This window comes from Pristiophorus japonicus, chromosome 3 (assembly GCF_044704955.1).
Source record: "Pristiophorus japonicus isolate sPriJap1 chromosome 3, sPriJap1.hap1, whole genome shotgun sequence".
Taxonomy (NCBI): Eukaryota; Metazoa; Chordata; class Chondrichthyes; family Pristiophoridae; genus Pristiophorus; species Pristiophorus japonicus.
In genome coordinates this window covers 228679799-228697995 of record NC_091979.1, presented here as the reverse complement: position 1 = coordinate 228697995, position 18197 = coordinate 228679799, and the positions used below count along the sequence as shown (strand labels likewise).

Below are 18197 nucleotides of genomic sequence, written 5' to 3'. Positions count from 1 at the left end.
TTCCCCCCCCCAGCCCCTCTCTTCCCCCCAGCCTCTTTCCCCCCCCCAGCCCCTCTCTTCCCCCCCCCAGCCCCTCTCTTCCCCCCCCAGCCCCTCTCTCCCCCCCCCCAGCCCCTCTCTTCCCCCCCCCAGCCCCTTCTCTCCCCCCCCCCCCCAGCCCCTCTCTTCCCCCCCCCCCAGCCCCTCTCTTCCCCCCCCAGCCCCTCTCTTCCCCCCCCAGCCCCTCTCTTCCCCCCCCCAGCCCCTCTCTTCCCCCCCCCAGCCCCTCTCTTCCCCCCCCCAGCCCCTCTCTTCCCCCCCCCCCAGCCCCTCTCTTCCCCCCCCCAGCCCCTCTCTTCCCCCCCCCAGCCCCTCTCTTCCCCCCCCCAGCCCCTCTCTTCCCCCCCCCCAGCCCCTCTCTTCCCCCCACCAGCCCCTCTCTTCCCCCCCCCCCAGCCCCTCTCTTCCCCCCCCCAGCCCCTCTCTTACCCCCCCCAGCCCCTCCTCTTCCCCCCCCAGCCCCTCTCTTCCCCCCCCCCAGCCCCTCTCTTCCCCCCCCCCAGCCCCTCTCTTCCCCCCCCCAGCCCCTCTCTTCCCCCCCCAGCCCCTCTCTTCCCCCCCCCCAGCCCCTCTCTTCCCCCCCCCCAGCCCCTCTCTTCCCCCCCCCCAGCCCCTCTTCCCCCCCCCAGCCTCTCTTCCCCCCCCCAGCCTCTCTTCCCCCCCCCAGCCTCTCTTCCCCCCCCCCAGCCTCTCTTCCCCCCCCAGCCTCTCTTCCCCCCCCCAGCCTCTCTTCCCCCCCCCAGCCTCTCTTCCCCCCCCCAGCCTCTCTTCCCCCCCCAGCCTCTCTTCCCCCCCCCAGCCTCTCTTCCCCCCCCCAGCCTCTCTTTCCCCCCCCCCCCCAGCCTCTCTTTCCCCCCCCCCCCCAGCCTCTCTTTCCCCCCCCCCCCCAGCCTCTCTTTCCCCCCCCCCCCCAGCCTCTCTTTCCCCCCCCCCCCCAGTCTCTCTTTCCCCCCCCCCCCAGTCTCTCTCCCCCCCCCCCAGCAGTCTCTCTTCCCCCCCCCCCCAGCCTCTCTTTCTCCCCCCACCCCCCCCCTCCAGCCTCTCTTCCCCCCCACCCCCCCCCTCCAGCCTCTTTTCCGTGACGCTTGAACAAGTGACTGAGGGAATTGTAATTCATTTATTCACCGGTTTTATACATCCCATAATATAAACACGCATGGAAACTGAGTTGGGGAGGGGGGCGAGCACAATTCTTGTGAAGTGTGCATGTGACAGAATTTAATCAGTCAGCGCCTCACTTCACACCGACTCACCGTGATTAAACATCAATTTCCTCGATGAATATTGTTCTGATACTGCGTTTAAATCTCGCACTTCAGCTAATGAGCATCATTTTTGTTCTTGTGATGTAGGCAGCTCTGGCAGGTCCAACCCTTATTGGCCACTCGAGTGGCCCTGGTCACTTTCGAGGGCATTCAGCATCTACCTGGTCGGGGTGGCAGGTTCCTCAATGAACCAGTTAGGTTTTTACAACAATCCTGCAGCTTTAATGTTTTGTTGCATTTAGTTTCCCAGCGTGCCCTAGTGGGATTTGACCGTGGGAGCTCTGGGTTGCTGGTCCAGTGCTGTAACCATACAAAGCCCTGTCTGCATGTCGTTACCACGTCCACACTGGACCCACTCCCACCTCTAAAAGCATCTTCGTTCCCACACCGAGCGGAGCCCGAGATGTTGTGTCTCACAGCGACCTGATTTTATTTCTTTCCAAATAGGGACCGGGATTGGGGGGGCTGTGTCCCGATCATGGGCCCAGTGTGGGCCATGGGAATGGGGAGCTCCTGCTGTTGGTGAAGGGGGAGAATGCAGGTTTAGGAGTCCATTTTCTTTATGTTTATTAGGGTTGTACAATGGGGTTGATGAGGGAATAGTGAGTGGACTGGATGTTGGAGAGTTACAGTGCAAATGTGGCCGTGACTGGCTGGCCCCGCACACCCTACCCTACCCTACGTAAACTAGAGGTGACCCAAAACTTGGCTGCCCTGTGTCCTAACTCGCACCAATTCCTGCTCACCCATCACCCCCTGTACTCACTGACCTACATTGGCCCCCGGTTAAGCAATGCCTCGATTTTAAAATTCTCATCCTTGTTTTCAAATCCCTCCATGGCCTCACGCCTCCCTATCTCTGTAATCTCCTCCAGCCCCACAACCTCCAGAGATGTCTGCGCTCCTCTAATTCTGCCCTCTTGAGCATCCCAGATTATAATCGTTCAACTATTGGTGGCCGTGCCTTCTGTTGCCTGGGCCCCAAGCTCTGGAACTCCCTCCGTAACCCTCTCCGCCTCTCTACCTCTCTTTTCTCCTTCAAGACGCTCCTTAAAACCTACCACTCACCTGCCCTAATTTCTACTTATGTGGCTCGGTATCATTTTTATCGCATAACACTCCTGTGAAGCACCTTGGGACGTTTCACTATGTTAAAGGCGCTATATAAATGCAAGTTTTTGTTAAATATTGGTATACGCATGGCACAGGACTGTCTGGGCGAGGTTACGTTGCGTTGCCCCATGTTGCGGTACAGTTGGTCACTGACTAAAGCTGTGTGTTGTGTTGCAGGTATCACGGGGACCAGGAGGGTTATTACCATGACGACCTGCGTGTGCTGGCTCGGCTGTCGAAGAAGGAACACATGCAGGGCAACGAGACGGTGCTGGATTTCCGCACCAGCAAGTTCGTGCTCCGCATCTCCCGCGACTCGTACCAGTGCCTGAAGCGTCACCTGCAGGAGCGGCACAACAACCAGATCTGGAACATCGTGCAGGAGCACCTGTTCATCGATGTCTTCGACGGCATGCCCAGGAGCAAGCAGCAGATTGAGGTCACATCCGGTGGCATGGCGGGAGAAGCCAAGAGAGAGGCAAATAAAACAAAGGTACGGAGTAGGGAACACTCATTCACTGCGGGATCAGGGTTAGCCCAGACCCCCGTCCCCCATTCACTGCGGGATCAGGGTTAGCGCTGGACCCCCGTCCCCCATTCACTGCAGGATCAGGGTTAGCTCTGGACCCCTGTCCCCCAGTCAGGGTTAGCCCCGGACGCCCGTCTCTCATTCACTGCGGGAATCGGGATTGTTAAAGCTACCACTTGGTGGCAGCAGTTACCCTTTAAATTCAAGTTGTTTTTGTTGTTATGGCCGCTTCAGAAGCCCGCTTGCTTCTTAGGAATGGTTGGCTCGATGATGGGGCTAGAATAGTCTGTCACTATAATATCACTTGGGTACAGTACTCAGGTCTGTCACTGTATAACACTGGGGTACAGTACTGTTGTGTACAGGTCTGTCACTGTATAACACTGGGGTACAGTACTGCAGGGTACAGGTCTGTCACTGTATAACACTGGGGTACAGTACTGGTGGGTACAGGTCTGTCACTATAACACTGGGGTACAGTACTGCAGGGTACAGTACTGTCACTGTATAACACTGGGGTACAGTACTGCAGGGTACAGGTCTGTCACTGTATAACACTGGGGTACAGTACTGCAGGGTACAGTACTGTCACTGCAGATGGCAGTGGAGGGATCAGTTTGAGGGGATGGATTAAGAGCATCACACAAACAGTGTGTTAGCTTAAGTGTAATTCCACCCCCTGCCCCTCCCCCTTAAAGCATATTGGCAGCCTTGTGATAATGGCAACCAAGGCACAAGCCCATTGCACAGGCCCTCAGAGCTCTTGATGCTTTTCTTGAAGGGCAAAATTAGCAGGAGCGCCGCTTTGGATACAGAGCAATATTGAGCTGGGAGAAGATCAGCCAGGCTTTGGGACACTGAAGATGCACTGCTCTCACTTACTGTGCTCTGTAGATTCTGTTAAATGTTCGCTGTCTGATTTGCCAGTCACAATCAAAGAATAACCGAGCCATACAGACAAAGAGGGATCCTGGTTTGATTCCCAATCAGTGTAGAGGAAATTGGGATCAGCATTGGCATCAGTGCCCGTGGGTTCGGTATTAACCAGATTAGCCAGAGTCGCAGCTCCTGAACCCGCTGCTCAGTGTTTTGAGTGCGCACGTGCGTGTGCTTACAAGTGCGAGAGAGATCTTCTGGTGAGGACAGGATGATGTCTTCTATGGTTGGATAGCCTGCCGCCACTTGCTGTCCAGGCGCACACAGGAAGTACGGCCATGTGAGCAAAGTGGCAGAGGGTCTGTAATTCTGGGTGGGTTGGTCGGACCCGTGGGCTCAACTAACTTGGTGAAATCGCGGCAGGTGTTCTTCGGGCTGCTGAAGGAGCCAGAGATCGAGTTGCCCCTCGACGACGAGGACGAGGAAGGAGAGAACGAGGAAGGAAAACCAAAGAAGAAAAAGCCGAAGAAGGACAGCCTGGGCGCAAAGAGCAAGAAGCAGGACCCCAACGCCCCTCTGCAGAACCGGTGAGTGAGGCAGCGCGGCACCACTACATCCCCCATCCCCCGCCCCCCCCCCCCATCTCAATCACACCGGCCCCGCCGCAGAACAGGTGAGTGAGACAGCACGGCACCGTTACATCCTCCTCTCCGCTTCTCCTCATCTATTTACAATCTATATTAATGACTTGGATGAAGGGACTGAATGTAACGTAGCCAAGTTTGCAGATGATACAAAGATGGGTGGGAAAGCAAGTTGTGAGGAGGACACAAAAAATCTGCAAAGGGATATAGACAGGCTAAGTGAGTGGCAAAAATTTGGCAGATGGAGTATAATGTGGGAAAATGTGAGGTTATCCACTTTGGCAGGAAAATAAAAAAAGAAAATTATAATTTAAATGGAGAAAAATTGCAAAGTGCTGCGGTACAGGGGGACCTGGGGGGTCCTTGTACATAAGAACATAAGAAACAGGAACAGGAGTAGACCATACGGCCCCTCGAACCTGCTCCGCCATTCAATAAGATCAATGTTGATCTGATCTGATCATGGACTCAGCTCCACTTTCCCGCTCGCTCCCCATAACCCCTTATCCCCTTATCATTTAAGAATCTGTCTATTTCTGTCTTTAAATTTATTCAGTGTCAGTAATGGCAGCGACAAGGAGTTCCTGGCAGTAAGTACACGATGGGGATTCATGCCCTCACCGTGACCTGTCGCTCCAAGTTAGTATGCAGGTACAGCAAGTAATCTGGAAGACAAATGGAATGTTGGCCTTTATTGCAAGGGAGATGGAGTATAAAAGCAGAGAAGTCCTGCTACAACTGTACAGGGTATTGGTGAGGCCACACCTGGAGTTTTGGTCTCCGTATTTCAGAAAGGATATTCTTGCATTGGAGGCAGTTCAGAGAAGGTTCACTCGGTTGATTTCTGAGATAAGGGGTTGCCTTATGAAGAAAGTTTGAGCAGGTTCGGCCTATACTCATTGGAGTTTAGAAGAATGAGAGGTGATCTTATTGAAACATATCGAGGGGGCTCGACTAGGTAGATGCAGAGAGGATATTTCCCCTCGGGGAATCTAGAACTAGGGGGCATAGTTTAAGAATAAGGGGTCTCCCATTTAAAACTAAGATGAGGAGGAATTTCTTCTCTGAGGGTTGTAAATCTATGGAATTCTCTGCCCCAGAGAGCTGTGGAGGCTGGGTCATTGAATATATTTAAGGCAGAGATAGACAGATTTTTGATCGATAAGGGAGTGAAGTGTCATGGGGAGCAGGCAGGGAAGTGGAGCTGAGCCCACGATCAGATCAGCCATGATCTTATTAAATGGCGGAACAGGCTCGAGGGGCCAGGTGGCTGACTCCTGCTTCTATTATGTTCTTATCACAGCAGCCTCTCCGCAGAACCAGGGAGTGAGGCAGCACTGCACCACTACACCCCCCCTCCTCCTCTCTCTCTCCTCCTTCCCCCCCCCCCCCCCTCCACCCCAATCTCAATCACAGTAATTCCGGTGCACTGGAGCCGTGTCGAACTGTTGAATAACTTCGACACTCAGCAGCCGAACTCTGTCCTCACCAATTATTGCTGGCAGTTAAATGGCAATTTTAAAATATTGTTTGAGATAGTGTGTTTTTAAAATATCACCCAGCATCAGCTGTGTACATTGGAACAGGAGCCCCTCGAGCCTGTTACATAGGAACAGGAGGAGGCCCATTCAGCCCCTCGGGCCTGTTACACAGGAACAGGAGGCGGCCATTCGGCCCCTCAAGCCTGTTACACAGGAGCAGGAGGAGGCCATTCAGCCCTTCGAGCCTGTTACACAGGAGCAGGAGGCCATTCAGCCCTTCGAGCCTATTCCACCATTCAATTAGACCATGGCTGATCTGTACCTCTCTCCATGTAACCGCCTTTGCTCCATATCCCTCGATACCCTTACCCAACAACTATCTATCGACCTCAGACTTCAAAGCTCCAATTCACCCCCAGCATCCACAGCCTTTTGAGAGAGAGAGTTCCAGATTTCCACCACCTTTATGTGAAGAAGTGCTTCCTGACATTACCCCTGAACGGCCTGGCTCTAATTTTAAGGTTCTTTCCCCCCCCCCCCCCCCCTCTTGTTCTGGGCTTCCCACCAGAGGAAATAGTTTCTCTGCATCAACCCTAATCAAATCCTTTTGATATGTTAAACACCTCGATCAGATCGCCCCTCAATCTTCTAAACTCGAGGGAATACGAGCCTAATCTAGGCAACCTGTCCTCATAATTTAACCCTTTTAGCCCGGGTATCATTCTGGTGAATCGGCACTGCACCCCCCTCCGAGGCCGATATATCTCTTCTGAGGTGCGGGGCCCAGTTGACACTGTCAGAAATGGGATGTGAAGTGGCACTGCTAGTAGGTGGACATTTTGGCCCCTGTGCTCGACACCCTGTGTTGGTGCTGCAGTTTCTCGTGGTGCAGCAATTGGCAGCACTGCCCAGTATTTACCTCTGATTTAAGCATATTCTTTGCACTCATTATTATCCATTGATATCACCTTGACTGACCAGGGGGCGAAGGTCGAGACTGCCTGTCACACCGTAGAACGCTGAATTTTGCTCCTTCATCGTATCACGGAAGCATAAAGATTTACAGCACAGAAGAAGGCCATTCGGCCCGTCATGTCCGCGCCGGCCACCAAGAGCTATCCGGCCTAATCCCACTTTCCAGCTCTCGGTCCGTAGCTCTGTAGGTTACGGCACTTTAAGTGCACATCCAAGTACTTTTTAAATGTGGTGAAGGTTTCTGCCTCTACCACCTTTCAGGCAGTGAGCCCCAGACCCACACCACTCTGGTGAATTGTTTTCCTCTCATCTCCGCTCTAATCCTTCTACCAACTACTTTAAATCTATGTCCCCTGGTTATTGACCCCTCTGTTAAGGGAAACAGTTCCTTTCTATCCACTCTATCTAGGCCCATCATAATTTTATATACCTCAATAAAGTCTCCTCTCAGCCTCCTCTGCCAAAGAAAACAAACCCAGCCTATCCAATCTTTCCGCATGGCTAAAATTCTCCAGTCCTGGCAAATTCTTGTTTGGTACTGAATTATTGAAAACTTTAATCGTTTAATCAGGGTGTATTTTGTAATAAAAGTTTCTCATGTTTGATGGAGGAGGTACTTACCAGGATGTGAACGTATTTCTACTAAATCAGTATTCCCAGGGTGGGTACAGCACGGGCTGGATACAGAGTAAAGCTCCCTCTACACTGCCCCATCAAACACTCCCAGGGTAGGTACAGCACGGGTTAGATAGAGAGTAAAGCTCCCTCTACACTGTCCTATCATAACACTCCCAGGGCAGGTACAGCAGGTTAATAGCGCTCCCTTGAGTGAGATTGCCAGATTAGGAGTTGTTTTGTGTTGTTTGTCCATGCCCACTAGACACTGCCGGATTGAGAATAGTGTCTGGATTGTACTTTCATCTTTCATTCCCACCCGCAGAATTCCGCTTCCTGAGCTGAAAGATTCCGACAAACTGGACAAGATATTGATAATGAAGGAAGCCACGAAGAGGGTGAAGCTTGGCCCAGACTGCCTGCCCTCCATCTGCTTTTACACCTTCCTCAACGCCTACCAGGTTAGTGATGTACTGCGCAGTGACGTGCTGCAGCCTGTAGAGAAATGAAAGCAGAAACACTTGCATTTATATAGCACCATTCATGACCACCGGACGTCTCAAAGCGCTTTACAGCCAGGAGTGTAGTCACTGTTGTAATGTGGGAAACGCAGCAGCCAAATTGCGCTCCGCAAGCTCCAGATAAACTGTTTTGTTATGTTGGTTGAGGGATAAATATTGGCCCAAGGACACCGGGAATAACTCCGCTGCTGCTCTTCGAATAGTGCCATGGGATCTTTTACATCCACCTGAGAGGGCAGATGGGGCTCGGTTTAACCTCCGACAGTGCAACACTCCCTCAGTACTGCACTGGAGTGTCGGCCTGTATTTTTTGTGCTTCTGAGGCGAGAGTGATGCCCGCTGAGCCACAGCTGACACTGAAATGTGAGGTCATATATTTTGAAAAATGAACCGTGAAAAGAATGGACCCTTAAATGGTAAGATTGCTAATCTAGTGAAGGAAGAGAGAGATCGAGGGACTGTAGGTACACAGATTGTTGAAGGGGAGAGTGCAGGTAGATAAGGCCATAAAGAAGTTAAGTGGGATTGAGGTCTGTACATAGAGGTGTTGAATGTAAAAGCAAGGAAGTGCTGTTGAATTTGTACAGGGCCTTGGTTTGGCTACAGCTGGAACACTGCGCGCACCATTGATGTTTTCGTGACACATTCTTCAGAAATGCTGTCTTGTTGTGCTGGGTTTGTAATCTGCATTTCCCCCCCTTTCTGTACTGGTCCAGGGTCTCACTGCGGTTGATTTCACAGACGATTCTGGTCTGATAGCGGGAGGGTTCGCTGATTCCACCGTGAGGGTGTGGAGTGCCACGCCGAAGAAGCTGCGGAGCGTCAAAGGGGCAACAGGTAACGCTGCTCGGCCCTGGAGCATCGGGCCACCCGCCGGGGTATTGGACAGGAACGTGGGCATGTCGAAGTGGGGGGTGGGTAGGTGTGTCGGGGAGTTGGGGATCAGGCACTTGTGTTAACGCAAATGTGCCGGGCCGGACGTGACCCATGGCACTGTTCCTGTTGAGCTGTGCGGCTGTCCGGAGGTCCCAGGCAGACCCCGGCTTTTCAATTGGAAAACTGCGCCCCCAAAGGGGCCACACACCCAAATACAAATTAGAGGGAGCATTGGCCCACGGACTGGAGACTGTTTACGGCCCTCCTGCCCTTCATTGTCCTTCAGCAGACCTGCGCAAACTGCCTCTGGGCCTCCACTATCAGGCTCGTTAGAATAGAATCGCGCAGTACAGAAGGAGAGCACTCAGCCCATCGTGCCTGTGCCAGATCTTTGCAACAGTTGCCCAGCTCGGCCCTGCCCCCCCACCCCCTGCCACGGCTCGGTCCCGCCCCGGCTTGGTCCTGTTTCCCCTCCCCCCTCCCCCCCCCCCCAAGCTCGCTCCCGCTCCACCCCCCGCCCCAGCCCGGTCCCGCCCCAGCTCAGTACCAATAACCTGCAAATGACTTCTCTTCAGGTACATGTCCAATTGCCTTTTGAAAGCACCTATGGAACCTGATCCATCACCCTTTAAGAGAGTGCGTTCCAGATCAGAACAACGCTATGTGTGAAATAAGTTGCAGGTGTAGTTGGTTCCTGCCAACATTTGGTGCTGCCCCCTGACCAGCAACAGCAGGCGAGAGAATGTTACTGGGAGTGGGGGTTATCGCAGCTCCCTGGCAGCAAGTGAAAGGCCCCGTCAATGAGCCTGTTGTGTTTTATCCCCCACCCCACCCTGCGGTGATTTGCCGCTGGCCTCAGTATATGACTGAGTTCAGGGGCTGAGATTGTAGGTGCAGACCTGTGTCCCGTCGCCGCAGTGTGCCTGGGTGTACCCTCCATCCTTGGGATTGTGAATCCTGACAAACCCTGAGTGAGCAGCAGTGCTGACCGGGAGTGCTTCATACAAACTGCGTGCCGGTTCTCTGGGATCCCCGCACCCCTTGGGGATGGATAGCGCGCCGTGCAGCCTTGTGCATCTCCCCGACACACATGACCGGTCTGGTGTTGCAGCCCAGGACGGTCAAGGACATTCCCGCCTCTTGGAACAGGCTACGGGAGATGTGTATTTTCTAATATATAGTTCCTGCTCCCGTCGGGGAGCAACTGAGACATGGGAGATGTGTCGCAGCCCGGGGCGGAGGCAGCGATCTCACTGAGCGCTTTCTCTCCCCTCCAGATCTCAGTTTAATCGACAAGGAGTCGGAAGATGTGCTGGAGAGGATAATGGACGAGAAGACTGCGTGCGAGTTTAAAATGTTACTGGGACACGGCGGCCCAGTGTACGGGACCAGCTTCAGTCCCGACAGGTGAGGAGCAGCTCCTGGGAAACCACTTAACACCTTCTATTGTAACTGTGTCCACTTCCCTGCCCGTTCCCCATAACCCCTTATCGGTTAAGACGACTGCAATTGGACTTGATGGGAACAGTGAGGAGGAACCACGTTTGATGTTTCTCCACTCTCTCCTCCTCAGGAATTACCTACTGTCCAGCTCGGAGGATGGGACGGTGAGACTGTGGAGTCTGCAAACCTTCACCTGTCTGGTGGGCTACAAAGGGCACAACTACCCGGTATGGGACACGCAGTTCTCCCCGTACGGCTACTACTTCATCTCGGGGGGGCACGACCGAGTGGCACGGTGAGTGTGTGAGGGCGGGGTCACGGCGAGGGCATAGTCACGGTGTGGGTGAGGGCAGGGTCACGGCGTGGGTGAGGGCAGGGTCACGGCTTGACAGTTAAGAACATAAGAAATAGGAGCAGGAGTCGGTTATTTGGCCCCTTGAGCCTGCTGCGCCATTTAATAAGATCATCGTTGATCTTATCATGGACTCAACTCCACTTCCCTGCCCGCTCCCCATAACCCTTGACTCCCTTATCATTGAAAAATCTGTCTATCTCCACCTTTAAATATATTCAATGACTCAGCCTCCACAGCTCTCTGGGGCAGAGAATTCCACAGATTTATTTACAACCCTCTGAGAAGAAATTCTTCCTCATCTCACTTTTAAATGGGCGGCCCCTTATTCTGAAACTATGAACTATGTACCCTAGTTCTAGATTCCCTCAGGGGTGGAAATATCCTCTCTGCACCTACCCTGTCGAGCCCCCTCAGAATCTTAAGTTTCAATAAGATATCCTCTCTTCTAAACTCCAATGGGTGTAGGCCCAACCTGCTCAACCTTTCTTCATAAGTCAACCCCTTCATCTCAGGAATCAACCAAGTGAACGTTCTCTGAACTGCCTCTAATGCAAGTATATTCCTCCTTAAATGAGAAGACCAAAACTCGCAGTTCAATGTAACTTCATTATTTTTGTATTAATTGGCCCCCTCTTATTTCTCATCTACATGTTGCCCTTGGCGACATCATCTGGAAACACAGCGGCAGTTCCCACATGTATGCTGAAGAAACCCAGCTCTAACTCTCCACCACTTCTCTCGACCCCTCCACAGTCTCTAAATTGTCAGACTGTTTGTCCGACATCCAGTTCTGGATGAGCAGAAATTTTCTATAATTGAATATCTGGAAGATTGAAGCCATTGTTTTCGGTCCCTGCCACAAACCCCGTTCCCTAGCCACTGACTCTATCTCTCTCCCCAACCTCTGAGACTGATTGAATCAAACTGTTCACAACCTTGGTGTCATATTTGACCCTGAAATGAGCTTTCGACCACTTATCCGCAACATAACTAAGACCGCCTATTTCCACCTCCGTAAGATCGCCTGTCTCCGCTCTTGCCTCAGCTCATCTGCTGCTGAAGCCCTCTAGACTTTACTATTCCAACACACTCCTGGCTGGCCTCCCACGTTCTACCCTACATAAACTAGAGGTGATTCAAAACTCGGCTGCCCGTGTCCTAACTCGAAACAAGTCCCGCTCACCCATCACCCCTGTGCTCACTGACATACATTGGCTTCCGTTAAGCAACACCTCAGTTTCAAATTTATCCTTATTCTTAAATCGCTCCATGATCTCGTCCCTCCCCATCTCTGTACTCTCCTCCAGCCCCACAAACCCCGCCCCCCCGAGATGTCTGCGCTCCTCTAATTCTGCCCTCCTGAGCATTCCTGATTATAATCGCTCAACCATTGGTGGCTCTGCCTTCTGTTGTCTGGGCTCCAAGCTCTGGAACTCCCTGCCTAAACCTCTCCACCCCTCTTTCCTCCTTCAAGACGCTCCTTAAAACATACCTCTTTGACCAAACCCTCTGCTAATTTCTACTTGTGCGTCTCGGTATCAAATTTTTATGGCATAATACTCCTGTGAAGAGCCTTGAGACGTTTCACTATGTTAAATGCGCTATATAAATACAAGTTGTAATATTCCAATGGTCGAATTGATGTATACATGATATAAGGGGGTTAATACTTTGCAAACTGGAGGGTGCGGCTTTGAATAGGGCATGTAATATGGGGGCTTTCCTGGAATGATGTCTGATGAGGAATTCATTCACTGCCTGCTACCATGTGGCATAAGATCAAAGTCCAGGGTGAGACACAGCCATTCAACCATCAGTCCCGTTCCCCCGAGCATCTGGTTATCCCATCAGTCCGCTTCTGCCCCCCGCCACAGTCCATGTCTGAATGGCCCAGAAATTTCTCTGGGGGTCTTCCCGCAGGCAATTGCCTCCTTGCTGGAGATTTTTTACGAAAGTACCTGGTGGTCTGGGAGGCGCCCTGGATTCCAATGGGGGAGGCCTTCTCTTCCCGCGCTGCGAAGCACGCTCCCGTCCTCCAGGTTCCCACGCAGAAGGTGCAGTCACGTGTGGCTGCTCAGCTAATCAGGTAGGTATTTCGCAGGTTCCCATTAATAGCACTGAGACGCGCGTAACTACGAGTTCTGTGCTATTAATGGGAACAAAACCAAACACACAAATTAATAAAAAATAAAAAACAGACCACGCATATTTAAAATGAATTGAAATTAAAGTTATGTCTCAAAAATAAAATATTTTCCCGATTTTTAAAAAGTTTTTTTAATTATGGTTAAAAATAAATTTACCGTAGTGGGAAGGGTTTTTAACAGTAAACTATGTTTATAATTTTATTTTACAATTGTTTGTATGTGTTTTAAAACACGCGCCTATAAAAGTAGGCTATGCGCCTGCTTTTTCAGGCGCAAGATTTTTGAGGACATTTGCTGGGCAAGATATGGGTAAATCCCGCAATCTTGCCCTGACAAATGTCCTCGCTCCCGATGTGTCGTCCTCGCTCCCAAGATGTCTACAACAGATCGGAAAAGCCGGTTTTCAGTGCATGCGCATTGCCTGCTGAAAACCGGCTTTTCCGCTGCCTTCCCAGGGCCGTAGAAACTTTGTACGGGCCCGGGACATCGGAATTTTTACTCCATTATTCTACCTTGGACCCACCCCCATCAGTCACTTTTGTCTGAGCCTTTCTAAAGGATCTGCATCTACTTCTGGCAGTGGGTGCTGAGCTGTGCACAGATGCACTTGCAGTACGGTGTGCCCCTCGGACCAGAAATGCAGTGGGAGCGGCACCACATGTAGTGAGTGAGTTGGAATCGCCCACGGGTCGTCAGTAGGATGCAGCCGTATTTAAGTAACAGTCTGGGCCATTCCATTCTTCAGGCTTTGGGTGACTGACCACTACCAGCCCCTGCGGATATTCTCTGGTCACCTCTCTGATGTCACTTGCACCAGATTTCACCCCAACTCGAATTACGTGGTGACGGGATCGGCAGACAGGACCATCCGGCTATGGGATGTTCTAAATGGCAACTGCGTGCGAATCCTCACGGGACACAAGGTACGAGGCCCTGTGCAGGTGGCTGCTGGTGAGCCCCATAAACACACTCCCACATCCCTGCTGAAACAGGCCGGCGTGTTAATGTCCCTTTCGTTTATTCCAACCAGGGGCCGATCCATTCGCTGGTGTTCTCTCCCAATGGCAGATACCTGGCTTCCGGTGCTACAGACGGGCGGGTTCTGCTCTGGGATATTGGGCACGGGCTGCTCGTGGGCGAGCTGAAAGGTCACACCGACACGGTCTACGCACTGAAGTTCAGCCGAGATGGGGAGATTTTAGCCTCTGGTGAGATTGAGCGTTTATGGAGTGGGGAAAAGGCAGAATTTTTCTAATTCTTTCTTGTCACTGGCATTTAATGCCCTAATGGCGCTGAGAAGGTGATAGTGGGCTTTCTTCTTGAACCGCTGGTAGCGGTTGATACAAATCAAGTGTCAACTCTAGAGGGCAGTTAAGAGGTAAGCAACTTGGTGTGGGACTGGAGTCACATATAGGCCCAGACCAGGTAAGGACGGCAGAATTCCTTCCCTAAAAGACCCAATTGGGATTTTACGACAGCTTCACTTTTACTTTTCCTGATTTTTTTTTAAACTTAATTCTCAAACTTCCCTGGTGGGCGTTAAACACCCATTTTGTGGATTACTAATCCAATAATATAACCCATACACTGCACTTCCCCTGACTTAGTCGACTGTTTTGCCTATCCAGTTCAACATCCTACCAGTGTTTATACGTCGGCCAGTTTTGTTCCATATCCGACATAACCAGGAATCGAACCCCTGAGTTTATCATAGAAATTTACAGCACGGAAGGAGGCCATTTCGGCCCATCGTGTCCACGCTGGCCAACAACAGCTATCCAGCCTAATCCCACTTTCCAGCTCTCGGTCCGTAGCCCTGCAGGTTACGGCACTTCAAGTGCGCATCAAAGTACTTTTTAAATGTGGTGAGGGTTTCTGCCTCTACCACCCTTTCAGGCAGTGAGTTCCAGACCACCACAACCCTCTGGGTGAAGAAATTCCCCTCATATCTCCTCTAAACCTGCCCCCAATTACTTTAAATCTACGTCCCCTGGTTGTTGACCCCTCTGCCAAGGGAAACGGGTCCTTCCCATCCACTCTATACAGGCCCCTCATAATTTTATACACTTCAATCAGGTCTTCCCTCAGCCTCCTCTTTTCCAAAGAAAACAGACCCAACCTATCTAATCTTTCCTCATAGCCAAAATTCTCCAGTCCAGACAACATTCTTGTAAATCTCCTCTGTACCCTCTCCAGTGCAATCACAACTTTCCTGTAATGTGGTGACCAGAACTGCACGCAGTACTCGAACTGTATAAAACACTAGTTAGGCCACAGCTAAAGTATAACCTCCTTGCTCTTGTATTCCATATGCCTTCTTAACCACTTTATCTGCCTGGCCTAGTACTTTAAGGATCTGTGGACCTGCACTCCAAGGTTCGTTTGTTCCTCTATGCTTTTCAGTGTCGCACCATTTAATGTGTATTCCCTTGCCTTGTTAGACCTCCACAAATGCATTACCTCACACTTATCCGGATTGAATTCCATTTGCCACTGTTCCGCCCACCTGACCAGTCCATTGATATCTTCCTGTAATCCGCAGCTTTCTTCTTCATTATCAACCACACAGCCTATTTTAATGTCATCTGCAAACTTCTTAATCATACCCAACATTCAAGTCCCAAGTCATTGATATATACCACAAAAAGTAAGGGACCCAGTACTGAGCCCTGCAGAACTCTACTGGATACAGTCTTCAAGTCACAAAAACACCCATCAACCATTACCCTTTGCTTCCTACCTCAGCCAATTTTGGATTCAACTTGTCACTTTGCCCTGAATCCCATGGGCTTTTACTTTTGTGACCAGTCTGCCATGTGGGACCTTATCGAAAGCTTTGCTAAAATCCATATACACTACATCATGCGCACTGCCCTCACTGATCCTCCTGGTTACCTCCTCGAAAAATTGAATCAACATAGTCAGACATGACCTTCTCTTGACAAATGCATGTCTTTCCAAAAGAAGATTTATCCTGTCCCTCAAGATTTTTTCTAATAATTTTCCCACCACTGAGTTTGGTCTGACTAGGTTCAAGTCCCGCTCCACAGACTTGAGCACAAAATCCAGGCTGAAATTCAAGGCAACCATTAATAGCAGAGAAACAATGAGCAGAAACTATTGAATAATGTGAAAGGGTACTGTTGGAGGGGCCGTCTTTCGGATGATACGTTAAACTGAGGCCATGTCTGCTCTCTCAGGTGGACGTAAAAGATCCCATGGCAATATCTCGAAGAGCAGGGGAGTTAGCCCCGCTGTTCTGGACCCTCAACCAACATCTCTAAAACGGATTATCTAGCCATTATCACATTGATGTTTAAGGGATCTTGCTGTGTGCAGATAGACCGCCATGTTTCCAACCTTACTATATTGACTACAGTTCAAAAAGTACATCATTAGCTGTGAAAGGCACTATAAAAATGCAAGGTTTTTTTTGTTTTAACCTGCCCGGATATCATTGTCTTTGAGTTGAATGCGGGAGACGCTCGGTGTCTGTTGGAGAAGCTAGGGTTTTTCAGCCTGGGAGTCCTGACCGTTCTCTGCTTTGTTGTGTTTCAGGTTCCATGGATCACACAGTCAGAATGTGGGACACAGTGAAAGCCTTTGAGGACCTGGAGACGGACGATTTCAGCACTGCCACTGGGCACATCAACCTGCCCGACAACTCTCAGGAGCTGCTGCTGGGCTCCTACATGACCAAATCCACACCGGTCATAGGCCTGCACTTCACCCGCCGCAACCTGCTGCTGGCCGCGGGGGCATACAACCCGCAGTGATGGCGCCCCCTCCCCTCTTCTTTCCCCCCCCCCCCCCCCCGGAGCCCCCTGCTCATCGGCCTGAACTTCACCCAGCGCTACCTGCTGCTGGAGCGTACAGCCTGCCGTGACGGGCTCCCGCTTGCGGCCCCCCGCAGCCTCCTCCCGCTCATATTCGCCAGGATAAAGAACCCAAGTCTCTCCTGTCTTTTGCCATCTCCGGTTACCACCACAAACAACGGAGGATGCAGCTATTTTCACGGTATCCGTGACATTCTCGTATTCCCCCCCTCCTGCCTCCGGAGGTGACTCACCCGCTGCCATATTTGCGACACATTGTCGCACTGGGACATTTACATAAGGAATGAACGGGATCATTCCTGTTTCTGTATTTTTTCAAGTTTACAATAAAACCCTAAAATGAGTTATGGTAACCTGTGATTTATTTGCAGCAGAAAGAAAATATTCCCCTCACAAAGCATCGATTGTCTGTACAGTGTGCACCGACTCCCTCTAACCAGAGCGGGTAGAGACTGTCTGAGTTTAAAAGCATAGCTATCAAACCCAAGGGATTCAGAGACTTGACCTTTTTCCCAGAAATAGGACAGCACAGAATGATATTTGTACTGGCTTCGATCCAGTCAGTGCTCACTCCCGTTGTACAGGTCTGTTACCAGCAGGGGATCTGAGTCTGCCAGTTCAGAGTTAATTTAGTGCACCCCTCAGGTAGGAGCAGTGAGGCTGAGTCTGCCTGATTTATCACAAGACCCTCACATCCTGCGAGAGGCTCAGAAACCCTCCATGGTGGCAGAGGTTGAAGGACAGGGTTCGAACTACATCCATCGCCAAACATCCGCACTTACTGACAAACCTGTGTGTCTGGCACTGCTCAGCAAATCAGCCCAGGGTGCCTGAAGGTTTGTTCCCGTGCATGTGGGGAGTGTCACTGATGTAAATTCATATTTTTGCTACCTCTAGGCTCAACTATTCCAATGCACTCCTAGCCAACCACGCATCTTCCACCCTCTCTAAACTAAAGCGCATCCAAAACTCTGCTGCCTGTATGCTAATTCGTACCAAGTCTCATTCACCCATCATGCCTGACCTACATTGGCCCCCAGTCCGACAACACCTAGATTTTAAAAACTATATCCTCGTGTTAAAATCCCTTCATGGCCTTTCCCCTCCCGATCTTTAACCTCCATCGGCCCTACAACCCTCAGATCTCTGGCCTTTTGCACTTCGAGAGGATTGTCTGTCCCATTAGGAGAGATTGGGCCTCTACTCTCGAGTTCAGAGGAATGAGAAATGAAATATACAAGATTCTGAGGGGGTATAACAGGGTAGATAGGTTGTTTCCCCTGGCTGGAGAGTAGGATTAGAGAGCACAGTCTCAAGATAAGGGGGGTTGGCCATTTATGACTGGGAAGAAATTTCTTCACTGAATCTCTGGAATTCTCTACCCCAAAGGGCTGTGGAGGCTCAGTCATTGAGTATATTCAAGGCAGAGATTGATTTTTGGACTTTAGGGTTAATCAAGGGATATGGGGATCGGACAAGAAA

At 51.1% G+C, this 18197-nt stretch overlaps 1 protein-coding gene across 1 annotated transcript in view; it reads left to right on the top strand.

Moving 5' to 3' along the window:
* taf5 (TAF5 RNA polymerase II, TATA box binding protein (TBP)-associated factor) overlaps positions 1 to 17059 on the top strand; it is a 19580-nt gene extending 2521 nt beyond the window's left edge. The window contains exons 2-10 of the mRNA XM_070876389.1: positions 2595 to 2910; positions 4246 to 4409; positions 7863 to 7998; positions 8775 to 8895; positions 10212 to 10341; positions 10508 to 10672; positions 13625 to 13802; positions 13910 to 14087; positions 16438 to 17059. Coding sequence (XP_070732490.1) covers positions 2595 to 2910; positions 4246 to 4409; positions 7863 to 7998; positions 8775 to 8895; positions 10212 to 10341; positions 10508 to 10672; positions 13625 to 13802; positions 13910 to 14087; positions 16438 to 16655 — 1606 coding nt within the window. The 3' untranslated portion in view covers positions 16656 to 17059. The remainder of the gene's footprint in view (positions 1 to 2594; positions 2911 to 4245; positions 4410 to 7862; positions 7999 to 8774; positions 8896 to 10211; positions 10342 to 10507; positions 10673 to 13624; positions 13803 to 13909; positions 14088 to 16437) is intronic.
* The last annotated feature ends 1138 nt before the right edge of the window (positions 17060 to 18197 follow it).